We start from the raw sequence: 16645 nt of genomic DNA, 5'->3' as shown, positions 1-16645 counted from the left end.
ATCACCCCAGGGCTGGCTCCCGGTGCCACCCTGGGAGCATCACCCAAGGACATGGGGGATGATGGAGACTCTGGATTGCGTGTCCCCTGCACATCAAGGATGGTGACAGGGGTTTCGTGGGGGACTGTTTCCCCTGAGGTGAAGGGGTTGGGCAGCTGCAGTGATGCTCCAGGTGGAGGGGTCACTGTCCTCCTCGGGGCTCGCAGTCTGCTTGCCACACTGGCCACAGCTCCCATCTGCCTGGGAAGGTGTCTGGCCTCCCCAGCTGGCCCTGGGACACGCTCACCTGCACCAGGGGCAGGGTTCAAGGGGGTGGCCCTGGACCCTGGGAACGTCCAGGTGGGACGGGCGCTGTCACAGGTCAGGAGAAAACTGTCACCCTGTCAACAGATCTGAAACAGGCCTGGGGACGGGGTGACCTCCCACCGTCCCAGCACGTCCAGCCCCACTGCCGCCCCGCTGCCACCCCACCTGTGTGCCCACAAGCAGCCCACCCCCCCCTCCCCGGTGCTCTCTCCCTCCACAGGCTGCAGTGAGAACTGACACAACTCATTCCAGCGATAGCCCAAGCCCCCCAAGGTGCCTTTGGGCAGCACGTTCCCACGTCCCTGCTTGGGGAGGGTGGGGAGGCAGGTGCCAGGTTTGTCCCATCAGCGCTGCCCGCAGCTGGCAGAAGGCAGCAGGGGGGACCTTGTCCTGCCTGGCCCTGAGCCACGCGGCTCCTGGCGGTTATAAAGCTGGTGGCCCCTGGGGCACACTCCTGTTCTGCCAGGATGGCGTTCCTGTGGGCACTCGTCTGCTTGGCTCTTGCCAGCACCGTCTCAGGTAAGCGCAGTCCTCGGGGTGCAGGGAGGTGCCCAGGGTGCAGCAGGACTGGGGCACCCCCCTGGGGACAGTGACACCCGCACAGGCAGCCCCCGGGTGTGAGCCCTGAGCTCTGGCGGGGGGGTGTCACCCTCATGCCCCTCTGCCTCTCCCGCAGGCTGCGGGGTGCCCGCCATCACCCCCCTGGTGCAATACAATGAGAAGATCATCAACGGGCACAACGCGGTGCCCGGCTCCTGGCCCTGGCAGGTGTCCCTGCAGGTACAGCACCTTCTGCTCCTCCCCGGCACCGAGGGCACCCGTGACACCCTCTGCCCGTCCCCAGCTCGGGGGGACGCCTCCGCCTGCCCAGCCCCAGCTCTTCCTCCCTCTTTCCTCCCCAGACTCGCTCAGGAAGCCACTTCTGCGGCGGCTCCTTGATCAGCGACGAATGGGTCGTCACGGCTGCCCACTGCCAATTCAAGTGAGGAGCGATGCCCGGCCGGCCACCGCGCTGCCCCCCAGCAGGGACAGGGGCTCGGGGCACGCTGGGCACCGCCGAATGGCACTAGGGACACCCCCAAAAGCCAGCACCCGAGGGACTGAGCCGCCCGGGGCTCCCTTGGGCACACGATGCCCCATGCCCGTGGCTCCCACCCCGGGGGCTGGCTGCCGCGTGTCCCCCTGACTCCCCTGCCTCTTGCAGCCCATACTCCCACGTCGTCGTCCTCGGGGAATACGACCTCACCTCCAACTCGGAGTCCGTCCAAGTGAAGACCGTGTCCAGGGTGAGATGCACCGACGAGGCCACGGTGCTGGGAGGCGGCTGCAGCTCTGTGCCACGGCTGCTCCCCGCGGGCAGGGCTGACGCGCAATGGTATTGTATGGTTGGGTTTTCTTTTGGCAGGCCGTCACCCACCCCAACTGGAACTCCAACACCTTTAACAATGACATCACCCTGCTGAAGCTCTCCTCGCCCGCCAAGATGGGACCCCGCGTCTCCCCCGTCTGCCTGGCACCAGCCAACCTGGTTCTGCCCACCAACCTCCCGCTGGTCACCACCGGCTGGGGACGCATCAACACCGCCTGTACGTACGCTCCAGCTTCGGGGAGGGCTGCGGGTGGCCACCAGCCTTCCTGGGGGCTCTGCAGGGTCTGGGGGTGACCAGGGTGGGGGTGACACCTCACGTGGACGTGGGGATGGGGGAGTTGAGCAGTTGAGTGACAACACACAAGTGTGCGTTGGTACAAGCACAAGGGTAGGTGTGCGCAAAGCCCAGGGGTGACCATGCACAGGGACATCTTGCCCTTGCTTGGGGCTGTGTGCGTGAGACAATGCCACCCAGGGGAGAAGGGGGACATTGGGACAGCTTTGCGTGGCAGCCGCCCTGTGTTTGGGAGCTTGCCCAGGGTGCCCACACGCTCCCAAAGGCCCCAGGAGAGTCCTGCCAACACCGGGGTGATTTAATGGCACTTCCTTCCCCACTAGCCCAAGCCCTGGCCTCACGCCTGCAGCAGGTAGTCCTGCCTCTGATCTCCCCGAGCCAGTGCACGCAGTACTGGGGCAACCGGATCACCAGCTCCATGCTCTGTGCTGGCGGCGTCGGTGCCTCCTCCTGCCAGGTAAGGAGCCGAGGTCCCGCTGCACCCCAGGGCGGGTGGAGGAGGAAGAGGACACGGGCATCTCACATCTCTGGAGCCAGAGATTCAAGCTGTAGCACCCGGCTGCGGCTGGGGTGGCAGGGACCAGCTTGGAGCAAGTGCCGGGACCATCTAAGGTGTCTTCTCCGCAGGGTGACTCTGGTGGCCCTCTGGTCTACCAGAACGGGAACATCTGGACCTTGGCCGGCATCGTCTCCTGGGGAAACAGCAACTGCAGCGTCCGCACGCCCGCCATCTACACCCGCGTCAGCCAGTTCCGCAACTGGATCGAGTACGTGGTTTCTCAGGGTTAGAGGGACCCCTTCGCTGGGTGCTGCTCCCGGCGCGGTGGCGTTGGCGGGGGCTGAGCTGGACGCAAGGCACTCCCAACTTGGAAATAAAGTGTCAGCATTTGCTCGTGCCAAGCGCTGCCTCTGGTTCTTTCCTTGTGCAACACAGACCGGTGCGGAAGGCGCAGAGAGGAAGCCTGGGGCACCCCATGGTCTTCTCCTGAACCCCAGAGCTGGGGCTCAGTGCCCAGCTGGGAACCTGCTGGGGCAGTGGAGATGACGTGCAGGCAGAGGAGCAGGGCTGGCTGTGCATTGAGGGCTGCTCAGGGGGTCTTGAAGCCCACCAGCAATGCTGGCACCAGCCCCCAGGCCACTGTGGCATTGAGGGTGGGCGATGTCACCTTGCTGCTAACCCAGGGGAGAGACCTCCAGCACCAGCTGGTCCCACCAGCACTAGCTCCTCCAGGAAAGGGACTGTGGAGCTCACCAGCATGAGCAAGCGATGGAGGGTGGGCACATGGGATCTTAGAAGATCCCTGTCTGACAGGCGAATGCTGGAACTGGTGTCACAGCCTGGGGACACAGAGCTGAGAGGGAGAAACGCCAGCTCCAGCTCCTGGGGAAGGTGGGAGGAGGCAGCTGGAGAACACCACACTGCGTCACAGGTGCAGATTTGCCAGGGAACAGAGCAGGAAACTGAAGGCCATCCCAGAGGAAAAGTTGAAGCCAAGACAAAAATTCAAGGCCGGGCAACAGGGTGTCAGAAGCCAGCAGCAGTTTCACCCAAATGGGTTCCTGAGACAACAGCAGGTGCAAAAAACTTAAGTCTCGTGTTCACACACGGTCAATGAATTGAAACCTGGTTCCTGGCAGCTCCCAACAGAGCTGGTCACGAGGACACCGTGGAGAGGAGCAGGATCAGACTGTCCCAACATGGGGCGTGGGGGTTTTTCCGTCACCAGTGATGTGAATGCAACATCAAACCTCCACCGTGTGAATCCCAGCCAAGCAGTCGCAGCAAAAGCACAGACATACCCACGGGAAGGGTCATAGATCATGAACGGAGGGTAAAGACAAGTATGTTTAAGTTTAAAAACCCCAAAACTGCTCAAATACAGCCGAGGGCTGACAAGTTTTCATTTGATTGGACAAAATTTAGCTTCATTTAGCGGTCTGCTCTGCAGGGAGCAAGAGCAAGTGGAGCAAATTAACGTGGGGGCTCACAGAGAAAGCTCTGAAGCTGCTGGCTCGGAGTCCCTTGTCTTGGAAAGCCTCTCCTGGGACATGGGGGACAAGGGCACAGGGGCCGAGCTCCATGAGATCTCCCCTATGGCTGGTGGCAGCAGCTGCTCGAGGTACATACCAGTCCCATCGGTCTGCCGTGATATTTGGAGTGTGCTTTCACGCCATGGTACCTGAAATAAGACTCATCTCATGAAAGCAGGATACTCCTGTTCGGCTTTATCTAGCTCCTGAATGACCTTGAAGACAGTTGAACACTGGAGATGTGGGGATGGGCCATAAGAAACTTGGTGGCCACGTGGAGCTTCAAACAGGAACTGATGAGGTGCAGCACGATGGGTCATTTGCTCTGTGTGTACAGGCCACCGTCACCCCTGCCACTGCTGGGACAGGGTCCCTTGTGCCTGAGAAATCACCTCTCTTCCAGGAGGACATGGTGCAAAAGGGAGGTGCCTTTTTTCACTTGGTGTTACAGGTTTTCCTGTTCACCCACAGAAGCTGCCCAGAGTGAAACCAGAGAGGTGAGGAGCTGCTGGGGGCAAACCAGGGTATTTCTCTGGCCCCACTTGCCACCTTGCAGCCAGAGAAAAGCAAACAAAATGCCCCAAAGTGCCCGTTCAGTGCCCAAACCCTGCCTTCCAGCAAGAGCCTGACTCACCCAGAGCACTTGTGGACATCCCAACCCCACACAAGGTCTGCCACAGGCAGCTTCTGGCCTGGCAGCTGCCTGAAAGACACCATAAAACTCTTTAATGAGCACTTTGGTACCTTCTTGCTGTGCTCCAAGAAGGAATGAGAGAGAGGGGTGAGCAGCTCCTGGCTTCCCATGTTTTTCCTGACCATTGCCCACCCACAGCCCAGAAAGCGGCGCCTTCCAGCAGTCATTCCGCTGGGCAGAAGTAACGACAGCAGAGCCAGGGGGTACCCAGAATACATTTACATGTTGAGCAGACCGAGTACACAAAATAAATAACTCTGTACACTCTAATCGTAACGTTACAGACTCATTACAATGGTTCAGACCTCATCCTATAGGACAGTCCTTAATGGAAAGGCAGGACTCCAAAGGTAAGTCGCAGGATGGGACACTTCTCGGAACAGGCTCGTTAGGAGACTAACGGGACACGACACGAGTAACTTCCAAACCATTCCAACCCCAGCACCGGAAATCTGGCAACCAAAAATAACAACAAGTGCCGGAAGACCTCCGGGTCCCAAGAGCTTCCCGGGAGGTGTCTTTCCATAGCGAAAGGCAACAGGAAACACTCATCACGGCATCTGGGCGTGCTGGCTGGAGCTGCTGGTTTCTAACCAGCCTCCTCCACGTTCAGCAGAAAACCACAGCGCAACGATACCTGCAACAGCAGCTGGTAGCTCGCCCGTCGCACAAGGGATCTATCTACAGCATGAACCACGCAGCAGAGGACAGCGGGAGAAGGAAAAAACATCAGCGGGCAGGCAGAGCTCCCCCCACCCCAGAGACACTGAGGGGGGAAGGTACCACGCTCCACGATGCTGTGTTGCCACTGCATGTCCCTGCTGCTTCACATTTTTTTGGGGGGGCAAATTGACAGCTCAGTAAGGGCACAGCTGACACGTAGGCAACCTGCCTCCGCAGCACTCGAGAGCTGTCGCCTTAATCCAGGCTGAAAGTGGTCAGAAAAAGCACCAAAAACCTCCCGAGAGTGGTACAGGCGAGTTGGGTATCTGGCACTGAGTGGGCACAGGCACTTGGTGATGTTCTCCAGGATGAAGCCGAGCTGGCAGGAGGCCAGGACACGACCTCCCTCCCTGCACATCCAAGGGCTCACGTTGCCACTAGAGAACAAGTTTGCAGCTCCTCCAGAAGGTGATTCCTCCTCCCCCCGGCTCTGGAAGCCAATCTCTGTGTTGCTTTGCATCATTAAAAAAACTAAATTAAGTCAAAATAGTTGAGATTTTAATTTACCCTGCCTCAAACCTTCCAAATCTTTAGTATGGTCACTTAAAAGAGGAATATGGTCCCACATAGTCTAATAAGAGACCTGTAACCGCCACGACGCACTGGCTGTCCTAGCTTGTATAAAATAATCTTGAGCTGAGTCTGCACTGCAGGGTCCTGCGAGGGAGGGAGCCTTCTCCCACCTTGCAGGGCATCACACAGATGCTTTTACCCGGCTCCAGGACTCACCACAGCTCCTGCAGGGCCAAACCCAGAGTTGCTGCCCAGTAGCTGAGTTAACCACCATTCCTATTCCAGTTTGTGCATCGCGGAAAAGTTGACTCTCTAAGTACTTCAGCCCAACACCACGGCACAAGTGCCGGAAGACCTCCGGGTCCCAAGAGCTTCCCGGGAGGTGTCTTTCCATAGCGAAAGGCAACAGGAAACACTCATCACGGCATCTGGGCGTGCTGGCTGGAGCTGCTGGTTTCTAACCAGCCTCCTCCACGTTCAGCAGAAAACCACAGCGCAACGATACCTGCAACAGCAGCTGGTAGCTCGCCCGTCGCACAAGGGATCTATCTACAGCATGAACCACGCAGCAGAGGACAGCGGGAGAAGGAAAAAACATCAGCGGGCTGGCAGAGCTCCCCCCACCCCAGAAGACACTGAGGGGGGAAGGTACCACGCTCCACGATGCTGTGTTGCCACTGCATGTCCCTGCTGCTTCACATTTTTTTGGGGGGGCAAATTGACAGCTCAGTAAGGGCACAGCTGACACGTAGGCAACCTGCCTCCGCAGCACTCGAGAGCTGTCGCCTTAATCCAGGCTGAAAGTGGTCAGAAAAAGCACCAAAAACCTCCCGAGAGTGGTACAGGCGAGTTGGGTATCTGGCACTGAGTGGGCACAGGCACTTGGTGATGTTCTCCAGGATGAAGCCGAGCTGGCAGGAGGCCAGGACACGACCTCCCTCCCTGCACATCCAAGGGCTCACGTTGCCACTAGAGAACAGTTTGCAGCTCCTCCAGAGGGTGATTCCTCCTCCCCCCGGCTCTGGAAGCCAATCTCTGTGTTGCTTTGCATCATTAAAAAAACTAAATTAAGTCAAAATAGTTGAGATTTTAATTTACCCTGCCTCAAACCTTCCAAATCTTTAGTATGGTCACTTAAAAGAGGAATATGGTCCCACATAGTCTAATAAGAGACCTGTAACCGCCACGACGCACTGGCTGTCCTAGCTTGTATAAAATAATCTTGAGCTGAGTCTGCACTGCAGGGTCCTGCGAGGGAGGGAGCCTTCTCCCACCTTGCAGGGCATCACACAGATGCTTTTACCCGGCTCCAGGACTCACCACAGCTCCTGCAGGGCCAAACCCAGAGTTGCTGCCCAGTAGCTGAGTTAACCACCATTCCTATTCCAGTTTGTGCATCGCGGAAAAGTTGACTCTCTAAGTACTTCAGCCCAACACCACGGCAGAAAACAGGACTGAGGAATGGGGGGTAGAAAACAAGACTGAGAAATGGAGGGTAGAAAACAGGACTGAGAAATGGAGCTGGGCATAAGAAAGAATGTAAATTACCAGAATAGAAAACACCTGACCTAAAAGAAGAAAATATCTGAAGTTAAAGAGTTTTAGAGTTTATAATTTCCAAAACAAACAGGTAATGCAAGCCCTACACTGCAGCAGGTTTCCACACAACCACCAAAGCCAGCAGGTCAGAGCCCTTCTGTCTGGGTGTATTCTCACCACAAGGCCCCACACCTTTCCCTCACGAGTGGCTGTACGTTTCCAAAAACAACACGGTCCAGGAACTGGCAGGAGCATCTGGATGCTCTCACAACCTCAGTGTTAAACAGCACAGACTTCTGCTGGCTTGAAGGAAGGGGAAGGGTTACCACCACAGAGTTGACATGTTGCATTTTTAGAAACCTGAGAAGAGTGAGAAGTCAATCAAACACGGACAAGTAATTGCTGTTTTACCAAAACACACAGAAAAGTACTTTACGTACTCAAAAATCTGGATGCAAGTCTGTAGACCACCTAATGTTATTTCTGGAAGACCTTTTCACATTAATTTCCAATAATCCTCAAAGAAAAAAAATTTTAAAAAATCAAGAATCAACAGGCTACGTTCTTTCAAGCCGTAATTCTCTCCCCCAGGAGAGCAGCCAGACTCCCAGGATGAAAGGGTGGGATTGTTTTACACAGTACCGCTAAGTTCCAAAAGACAATCAATGGTAATTCCCCTTACTCCTTAAAACTGCATTTCCCTGAAACAGAACACGCTGGGAAGCAACACCCTGAGCTGCTCCATCGCGTCTCATGATGGGAGAAAGTCCCAAACCTACTGCTTCCAGCCTCAGCACCTTCAGCTTCTGCTTTCTCCTAGTGTCCCCCGAGATGTTACCCCAGCAGGGTGCTGGTGAGCATCTCCTTTAGACACTGCAGGGGGTGACCCACACACGTCTCTGCCCCAGCACTGAGCATCCCTTCCAGCGGGGTGGGCTAAAAATGCTGTTATTTGGGCTAAAAATGCTGTTCTTTGGCAACAGTAGAGGAGAAAACGGTGCCGCGCTGAGAGAGCTGTCGAACATCTGGGACTGCAGATGTGGTTCAGGACCACCACCCAGCACACCAAACTCTTTGGAAAGAGCATCTCACCCTGAAACAGTGGGCGCATAACCAGAAGAGGGCTGTAGTTGGACAAGGGTACCCTAAAATCTGCCGCTAGGTGTCATTCCAGCTTCATTTCCGTTGTATGAACAGAAGTAGGGAAAACAAAAGCAGTGCTTTACAGAGATTTGCACCCCAGCTGACAGGAAGATGGCAACTCAGCGATGGTCTGGAGCGTGCACTTGTTCCCTGCGTTCTACCAGCTCGTTCAGTACCAGAGGAAGTCTTGCAAAAAACCCCTACGAGCCAAATTAAGAACCACCATTAAGAGCCAAAGAAAGAGAATTAAAAATTGAACAGAAAAAAAGACACTTCAGAGATTTTAGCTTCTAAAACCCCCAAATAAGGCACTCCTGAAAAGTGTAAACTCCTGAGAGTCAAGATAAACTGAGAGCTGAGATGCTCCCGTGGAACAGACAGATGATCAAGATAATTCACAGTGAAGAGCTTCTTAGAGGAGAGATTGAAGGCACCTGAACTACCTACTGCTTGTCCCCCTGGCCAGCTGAAAATGTGACACAACTGCAAGGATAAAAGCACCCAAGGAACTGTCCTTAAGCTGGACCCTGCTATGTAGCATCGCAGTTTTCCAGCCAGAGCAAAAGCAGAAATATGAGCAAGGGCTCCAAGGGACACGGGAGGAGCTGCCAGTGAGACTCTGCCAGGCTCCCCTCTGCTCACACGTGTTATTCTCTAGGTTCCTGCAAATACTGAATATAGAAAAAGAAAAGGGATCGAGCCAAGAGTGTTGTAATCAAATGATGGAAAGAAAGCCCATAAAGATTCTGCCCATTCTTCCATGGATTTTTCCATGCAAACAAGAAAATATTGCATTTCTAAAGAGAATTGAGGTCCTTTTTTCCAGAAAAAGCCAAAGCCCCTTATGGGATGGACTTGGTCCTCTTTGGTGCGATCCCCTAAAGGTGGGATGCCTGAGGAGCACATCTCCATGCCCCAAAGAGGCAGGCTGCGGCCACCCAGTACTGCTCAGGGATTGGAAGGGTTCTCCCTTCTGCCAATTCACCACCTGGTTGCAGCACATCACTGCAGAAAACTGAACCAGGAACCTATAGAGCAGTGCCAGGAACCTATACAGCAACATTTTGCTTCCCAAGTATGTCTCCACCCCAAACTCACTACGAATCACGCCGCTTGGAACACTTCCTGGTGAAAACCCAATTGGCTGAAAAGAGCAATAAAGCAAAAAATTGTCGCAGATGAGAATATTCTTGTTCAAGCTTGGTCAGACCAGAGCTCAAGGTCCTCACCTTCTTTCCACCTTCATTTATTGCCCACAAGGGAAAGCACGAAGGAACAGCGTGAGCAGACATCTGCCCAACATTTGTGCGTTTCGATGGTCTGTTGGTTAAAGGAAAGGGTCTGGGGTTCTAGAGGTCGTGGCTCAGCTTATCAGTTTGACCTCCTCACACGGGCAAAACACTTATTTTAAAGATAAACGTGAAAGCACCCAGGAGGGAAGAGAGATCACAGTGCCTGGGTGTGATGCCCCAAACACGCAGAAGACTCTTCTGAGCAGCAGCTCAGCACCAGAAGCCCTCCAAGAGCCCTCTGAGAGCGCGTCCTGCCATCTCGCAACCTACCGGGGAAGAACAGTTTTCCAGCTGATACTCACCTTGGAGCAGTTGCTGCTCCTGAAGAGCTGTTTGCAGTAATACAAGGGGAACTGAACTGTTTCCGATGCAAAATAAGGCAAGCTGCCTGTTTTGTCAGAAATCACACCTAGTTTATAGGCCATGGTAACAAACCAGAGAAGACTATGTGAGAAGGTAACAGAAGCAGAAGAAACACTTTTTTTTTGCAGTCCACAGAGTTGAAAAAACCCAAATTTTGGTCATTCTGTGGTATCCATTAATGCTGACGGAAGAAAGACTGTGTGTGATAGGGTAGGATGGGCACTCAGAGGAAGGGCAGCCTGCAAAGGACCCGGAGTTTGCAAAATACCATGCAAAACCACGCATTTAGAAGGATTTAGAATTCATCCCGGCTACCCATACGGGCTGTCCTCAGGTTTCCTCTGGCATATTCCCCACCGCACGCCTGGGCACATCAAGCTCTGCTCACAGTGGCCATGGGCCATCCCAGCTTTGGGGTGGGAGGCACATCCTTAGAGATTCCCTTTTTTTTTTAACCTTAGCACCGAAAATGCAGCCTTCTCCCACCGAACCTGTGCTGTTTGCTGATCAAGAGGGGCTGCGGCCAGAGAGTTAGAGCTCCCTGGAGATGCGACCAACCACTTAAAACCTTGCTGACACTGAAACACAGCAGCAGAGACATCAATCCTGGCTGGAAAGGTTCTGCTCGCCAGCCCCTTGAGCTTGCACAGCCTCCACCTCCAGCTCAGAGACAAGCAAGTACTTCCCAGGTGCACAGCAAGAAGCAAAAAGTACAGCTTTTCATGTGAAAAGTTTAAAAAAAACAGCATTCTCCTTCCCTGCAGATCTTGACTCTGCTGTCACAAGAGGCCAAATCCACCCTGAGACTGTGCCATCAGCCCCACTCTGCTGCTCTATTTGGGAGGTATGTCAGGAGCCTTGCACAAAGCTGAGCTCTACAGGACTCACCTTCCCCAAGAGATCCTTCACAAGAGGCCCCCACATCACCCATCCAGCACAAGGAAACCCGAAAGGCAGCTTTTTCCCGTTGGATTTATGTCACACCTACCAGCTCAGAGGTGTTTGTGTAACATCTCCAGGGCATTATCACAGACTGGACCTCTGCTACTCAAGATGTAGCACCACTATCCCAACCCTGATGCTATGGAGCCATTTGTGGCCATCCCAACCTCTTCATCCCACCACTTCATTGCTCCAGAGCAGGGACAGCAGAACTGAGGCAGGACAGGCACACAAAGCAGGGGAACCCTGTAAAATCTGCAGACAGGGAGCAATACATGGAACCGAAGTGCTGGTGAAGTGACATGGACAGTAAAGCTGGTCTGAAGGGTGCAGGACACGTAATACATCACAGACATGACAGGGCCATCAGAACAACAAACCCTGGATGGCAGGCACTGGTCTTGCTGCAAATAGGGGAAGGATAATTCAAGGGGGACAGCAAGGTGCTCCCCAAAAACCTGCCTTGCCAAAGACATCTCTCTGCCTACCATGAATTTCCGGCAGGACAACAATCCTCTTCCCACCCCTCCATCAGGAGCACCCACCCAGCCCAGATCAAAGGAATCGGATCCCAGCTCCGAGCCCGCAGCGCTTCAGCCCGGTTGTCAATTTGCCCGGCAGCTCCTCGCACAGCTTGAGCACACCCTTGACGTCACCAGGAGGATGGCAGCCCTTGGGGGAAACCTCGCAGCTTGGAAAAGTGCTGTCTGGCTGCTCTTCAGGAGGAGCGGGTGGGCAGCGCGCCGGCGGTGAGTCACAGCTACCCTACTTCTAACTGCCTGTGACTCATCCCAGCTTCGCTGCAGAGGCACCACACCGTCTGACTAAACCAGCTCAAAATTTGTGTATATATAATTTTTAAATACATATACACACCCACACGTGTATGTGCACACACATACGTGCATGTACATACCCATAAAGTGATTTCCTTTTTTTTTTTTTTCATATGCAAGCGAGAGAAACTTAACGCTCTGGAACTAATAAATAACTATGAACAACCGAGCTCCTGGGCTACAGAAAGAACTCTTCTCCCCACATGGCTCCTGAATTTGTGTTATTACTCGAGGCTCTGAGCCCACGAGGGCTCCCCCGTTTCCTGCGTGAGACCCCATGGGATGGCCACCACGCCATTCCCTTTCCTCCGCACAGGGGGGGGACACCCGGAGGAAGGGAGGGAGGGAGGAACCTGGATGTTCCTCACCTGGTGAGGGACAGAGAAGACATCTGGAAAGACGCCTGGCAGGTCCCAGCCCAGCGCTCAGCCAGTGTACTGCTGCTGGTAGCGCAGGTTGAGCTCCCGCAGCTCCCGCTCCCGAACCCGCCGTGACTTGTTGGATTTGGTGGAACGGCTGGAGCGGGTGGACTGCGCCGACTTGGTGCTCTGGCAGCGGGAAGATGCCCTCTTGAGAAGGTTTTGGGAAATGGAACGGTGTAGGTTCTTCATGGAGGAAGAGGCTGCCATGCTGACCACCCACGGGTGCTTCAGGGCCTGGAGGGCCGTCATCCTGTCACTGGGGTCCACCGTGAGCAGCCGATCGATGAAATCCTTGGCCAGGTTGGACACACTGGGCCAGGGCTGAAACACAAAAGAGATGATTAGAATGAAACATCCCAGCATGGCTTCACAGACCAATGAATTCCTCCCATCCCCAAAAGGCGCTTCGGGGCATTTTGCTTCTTCCATTCTCTCTTTCGTCCTCAGATCTTCCAAGCTGTATCTGCCCAAGGAGAAGCAGACACAATTATTACTTCAAGAGACTGTCAGAGGGAGAGGCTGAATTAGTGGGAAAGGTCTACGTGTTCATCAGGCGCAGTGTGGATCCATCCAGCAGCAGGGCTCAGGTGCCCAGCCTGACCAGTAGCTGACCCTGAATCCCTGTCTTCCCAGTTGCCTTGAGCCTACAAACACCTACACACACACAAGCGGTCTCAGTCAACCCTCAGACTCAACCATCTCTCCAGCAGCTGGCTGGGACCTCCCTTGTCCCTCTGGTCACCAGATCCTCCTGTGGTCTCGTCCTTGTCAGTAGACACACACACACACAGATGGACGGTCAACATACTTGGAGGGACAGGATGCCATCCAGAGGGACCCAGACAGGCTGGAGAGGTGGACCTGTGCCAACCTCATGAGGCTCAACCAGGCCAAGTGCAGGGTCCTTCACTGGGTGGGGGCCACCCCAAGCACAAATCCAGGCTGGGTGGAGAATGGACAGAGAGCAGCCCTGAGGAGAAGGACTTGGGGGTGTCGGTGGAGGAGAAGCTCCACACGCCCCTGCAACCTGCACTGGAGCCCAGAAACCCCCCACACCCTGGGCTGCATCCCCAGCCCCGTGGCCAGCAGGGAGAGGGATGGAGGGGGGGGATTCTGCCCCTCTGCTCCTCTGTGGGGAGACCCCCCCCAGTGCTGCCTCCAGCTCTGGGGCCACACACAGCAGAAGGACATGGAGCTGTTGGAGCGGGGCCAGAGGAGGCCCCGGAGATGCTGGGAGGGCTGGAGCCCCTCTGCTGGGAGGGGGGGCTGAGAGAGTTTAATTTCTGCCAAAATACCGTATTCGCATCAATGTGAGAAGTGAGAACATCTCCTGTAGCATGAGGTGAAGGTTGGGCTGTGGACAAAGCCAGGAAGAAAACCATGGCAAAATCCACTGTTAGAGAAGAGTGGAGGAGGCAGCGTGGTTAGCAGAAAAAACCAAGTGTCGAATGGACCCAGGCAAGGTTTCTGCAATCACTGGGTGTTGTGGGGTCTCACTCCTCCTGGAACCATCAATACGGAATTTTTGAAGCACATGGAGGCCACATCCCAAGCGGCATTAAAGAAAGCCTGAGGAGATTCAAGCAATGAAGTAAAGTTTTTGATACAATAATTAAGGTCATATACGAACACATACATGTAAGTGAGTGGAAGCTGTGTGGTTAAACAAGGAAAAGGCTGCTGCTATTCTGTGTCTTTCATTCCTTTCTTCCTTTGGTAAGGAAGAAAAGAACCCAGCTATTTTAAAATTCAGGGTCCACCAATCGTACAGCCAGATATAACACCCTCTTCTTGTGCAAAAGGTCTAAAAAAGGTACGTCCTGATTCGTTTGAGGTCTGCAATCTATTGTTCCTGAAGGCAATTTTCTCTTTCGACAGACTCAAAGGCACCAAGCAAGAGAGCTAATCCAGGGGAGGATTTTGTAATGAAAGGCAGGATGCTCCCGGAGTTACAGCCCGGCTCCCAGCCCCTGACCATGGACAGTCCACGGCATGGCCAGGAAATAGGAACTCAAAGTCAGGAACCGGCTATGAGGATGGTCAGGGAAGAGAAAATCTTATTTTACAAGCAATGACTAAAACATCCTGGCTTACCCAGCCTGGCTGAAGCAGGATATTTGATGACTGGCAATAGGTGTGCAGAAGGAAGAGTGAAAATGGTATGAACTACTTGATAGAATGAAACTAGCTGTACAAGAATAAAAAACCCTATAAATATTCCTGAACACATTCAGGGTAGAAATGGAAATCCTTAGAGCCAGAGGGCTCAGGAAGGAAACAGAGGCTCCTCCTGCAGATCAGACACCACTTCTGTGCTTTGAAACCACATCCAAACTCCACTCACCTCCACGTTTCAAGAACAAAATCAGTTAACAAAAAAAATCTCTTAAAATTCAAGCTTTTCTGCCCACTGCTTTCAAATATAACTAGTTCGTCATGACCTGCCTTAAATCACTTTTTCTTAGCTGATGAAACGCATCTTGATAATGAACAGTCAGAAAAAAAATCAGGCACTTGTTAGAATGGAACAGGGACAATCTTTGATCAGAGACTCATTAAAGTGTTGGTTTATAAAGAGGATATATAAACCAGCAAAAACTCTTTCCAAGTGTAGCAAAAACCATAACAGAGGTTACAATTGCAACTGACGACACTGATCTCTTGCAGAACTTGGGACCCTTCGGAGAACTAAGGCCTTTCTGCTATTTATAAAAACACAACCAAAAAGCCAAATCTGCTGCTGCCATGGGGAGACATAAATCACATTCCAAGCCTATAGATTTCCTACCAGGCTCCAGGATTAGGTGTTCCCTTTGTTAAATGATGGTGAAATGAAACAACTCGCGGGGTTTAGTCATTACTAGCATGACCTCAGACAATACCAGGGTCATACTGTATGACAACTGGCAGGTCAAGACATTACCTTCATTGTAAACTCCAGATCTCTGGTTACAGAATCACAGAATCACAGAATCCCGTGGGGTTGGAAGGGACCTCTGGAGATCATCTAGTCCAACTCCCTGCCAAAGCAGCTCCAACTGGAGTGGTTGCCCAGGACCTTGCCCAGGTGGGTTTGGAATGTCCCCAGAGAAGGAGGAGGTTCTCTCTTCCATGGAGGGACAGATCCCAAGGAAACCCAGTGACAAGAGGTTCTGCCTCTAATCAGGATTGCCTCAAAAAACTGTTTTCTATAGCTTTTTTTTTTTTTTTAGACTCATTTCTCAGTTATTCATACAGTAAAAGTCACCAGCTCATCATTACCTGCCTGCGCCTGATTAACCTCCCACCACTTCTCTCCTCCTCCCAGCAGACAGAGCTCACCCCAATCTGTTTCCTTCAAAGAGGACTCATTTTCTGCTCTCCAACTAATGCTCACGAGACATCTAAGCTGTGTCCATCCAATTTACTGACTTTAACTCAAAGTGACAGTAAATGCTGGTGACAATTCTACTCTCCTTGCAGTAGTAACTTTTTAAGAACTCTTATTACCATCTTTTTTACCATAAGTTTACCAAAAGTTCTTTACGATAAAGAACTTTTTATTACCATCTTCATTACTGTCCCCAGCAATCGGGAGGACTTGGATATCTTGAAACAGCTTTTCTCCACTCAAAAGGGAGAAAACACATTCACACGACTCCAACCGTACTGGTTTTCCTGGGGTATTTCTTCTCATCTGTCTAAAATCTTCTACCTTTCTGAATACTGTCCTTCATGGGAGGTCCAATCATGCCAGGATCTCCATTCTCTCTTTTTCACCTAAATCCAAAGAGATGCACTCAAATGAAAAGCACTTGAGGACTGAGACAACAATACTTTTCTTGGAAATACATCTTCAGGACGCGCAGAAAAGATTATTTCCTCCAGCTGCTGTTAGTAACTGCACAGATCTGGAACTTGAGGCAACCTCAGAGCTGCTGTTTCGCTGTTCAGATACGTTCAAACTTCAGCCAACTGATGGCTGCTCAAGAGAGAGCAGCAGATTCTGCCAGGTGAAATGAGCCTCTAAACACCAGGAACAACATTATTTCAATCTTTTTAAGTCATATCAAAAGATAGTAAATGTGATAATTTAGAATTTGAAGAAATCCATGAAGAACATCTCAGTCTGAAGACCTAGAAACTGTGAATACATCACCAGCCGAAGCCTTGGGAGGCCTGTGCATTGCACCAGTCC

At 52.9% G+C, this 16645-nt stretch overlaps 2 protein-coding genes across 4 annotated transcripts in view; one reads left to right on the top strand and one right to left on the bottom strand.

The window, feature by feature from the left end:
* The first annotated feature begins 773 nt into the window (after nucleotides 1–773).
* Nucleotides 774–2850, top strand: CTRL (chymotrypsin-like). The gene is made up of 7 exons (XM_014947777.1): nucleotides 774–825; nucleotides 983–1086; nucleotides 1209–1288; nucleotides 1511–1592; nucleotides 1712–1892; nucleotides 2294–2427; nucleotides 2598–2850. The coding sequence occupies exons 1-7, from the start codon at nucleotides 774–776 to the stop codon at nucleotides 2757–2759; spliced, it is 795 nt and encodes a 264-aa protein (XP_014803263.1). The 3' UTR covers nucleotides 2760–2850.
* A 2005-nt stretch (nucleotides 2851–4855) lies between these two features.
* The window catches only part of PSKH1 (protein serine kinase H1), a 38465-nt gene continuing 26675 nt past the window's right edge, over nucleotides 4856–16645 (bottom strand). For all 3 annotated transcript variants that reach the window (XM_014947514.1, XM_014947500.1, XM_014947507.1), the window contains 2 exons: nucleotides 6287–12789; nucleotides 4856–5182 (listed from right to left, as the gene is read on the bottom strand). In XM_014947514.1, coding sequence (XP_014803000.1) covers nucleotides 12472–12789 — 318 coding nt within the window. In that variant the 3' untranslated portion in view covers nucleotides 4856–5182; nucleotides 6287–12471. The remainder of the gene's footprint in view (nucleotides 5183–6286; nucleotides 12790–16645) is intronic.

Source organism: Calidris pugnax, unplaced genomic scaffold (genome assembly GCF_001431845.1).
Source record: "Calidris pugnax isolate Ruff unplaced genomic scaffold, ASM143184v1 scaffold30, whole genome shotgun sequence".
NCBI classification, from domain to species: domain Eukaryota; kingdom Metazoa; phylum Chordata; class Aves; order Charadriiformes; family Scolopacidae; genus Calidris; species Calidris pugnax.
This window is presented reverse-complemented; position numbering and strand designations above follow the sequence as displayed.

Excerpts from the sequence above, each read along its gene's own strand:
- CTRL (XM_014947777.1), top strand. The coding sequence starts at position 774 with ATGGCGTTCCTGTGGGCACTCGTCTGCTTGGCTCTTGCCAGCACCGTC. Across the intron at positions 1,289-1,510 it reads GCTGCCCACTGCCAATTCAA|CCCATACTCCCACGTCGTCG; the intron begins GTGAGGAGCGAT and ends TGCCTCTTGCAG. Across the intron at positions 1,593-1,711 it reads AAGTGAAGACCGTGTCCAGG|GCCGTCACCCACCCCAACTG; the intron begins GTGAGATGCACC and ends TTCTTTTGGCAG.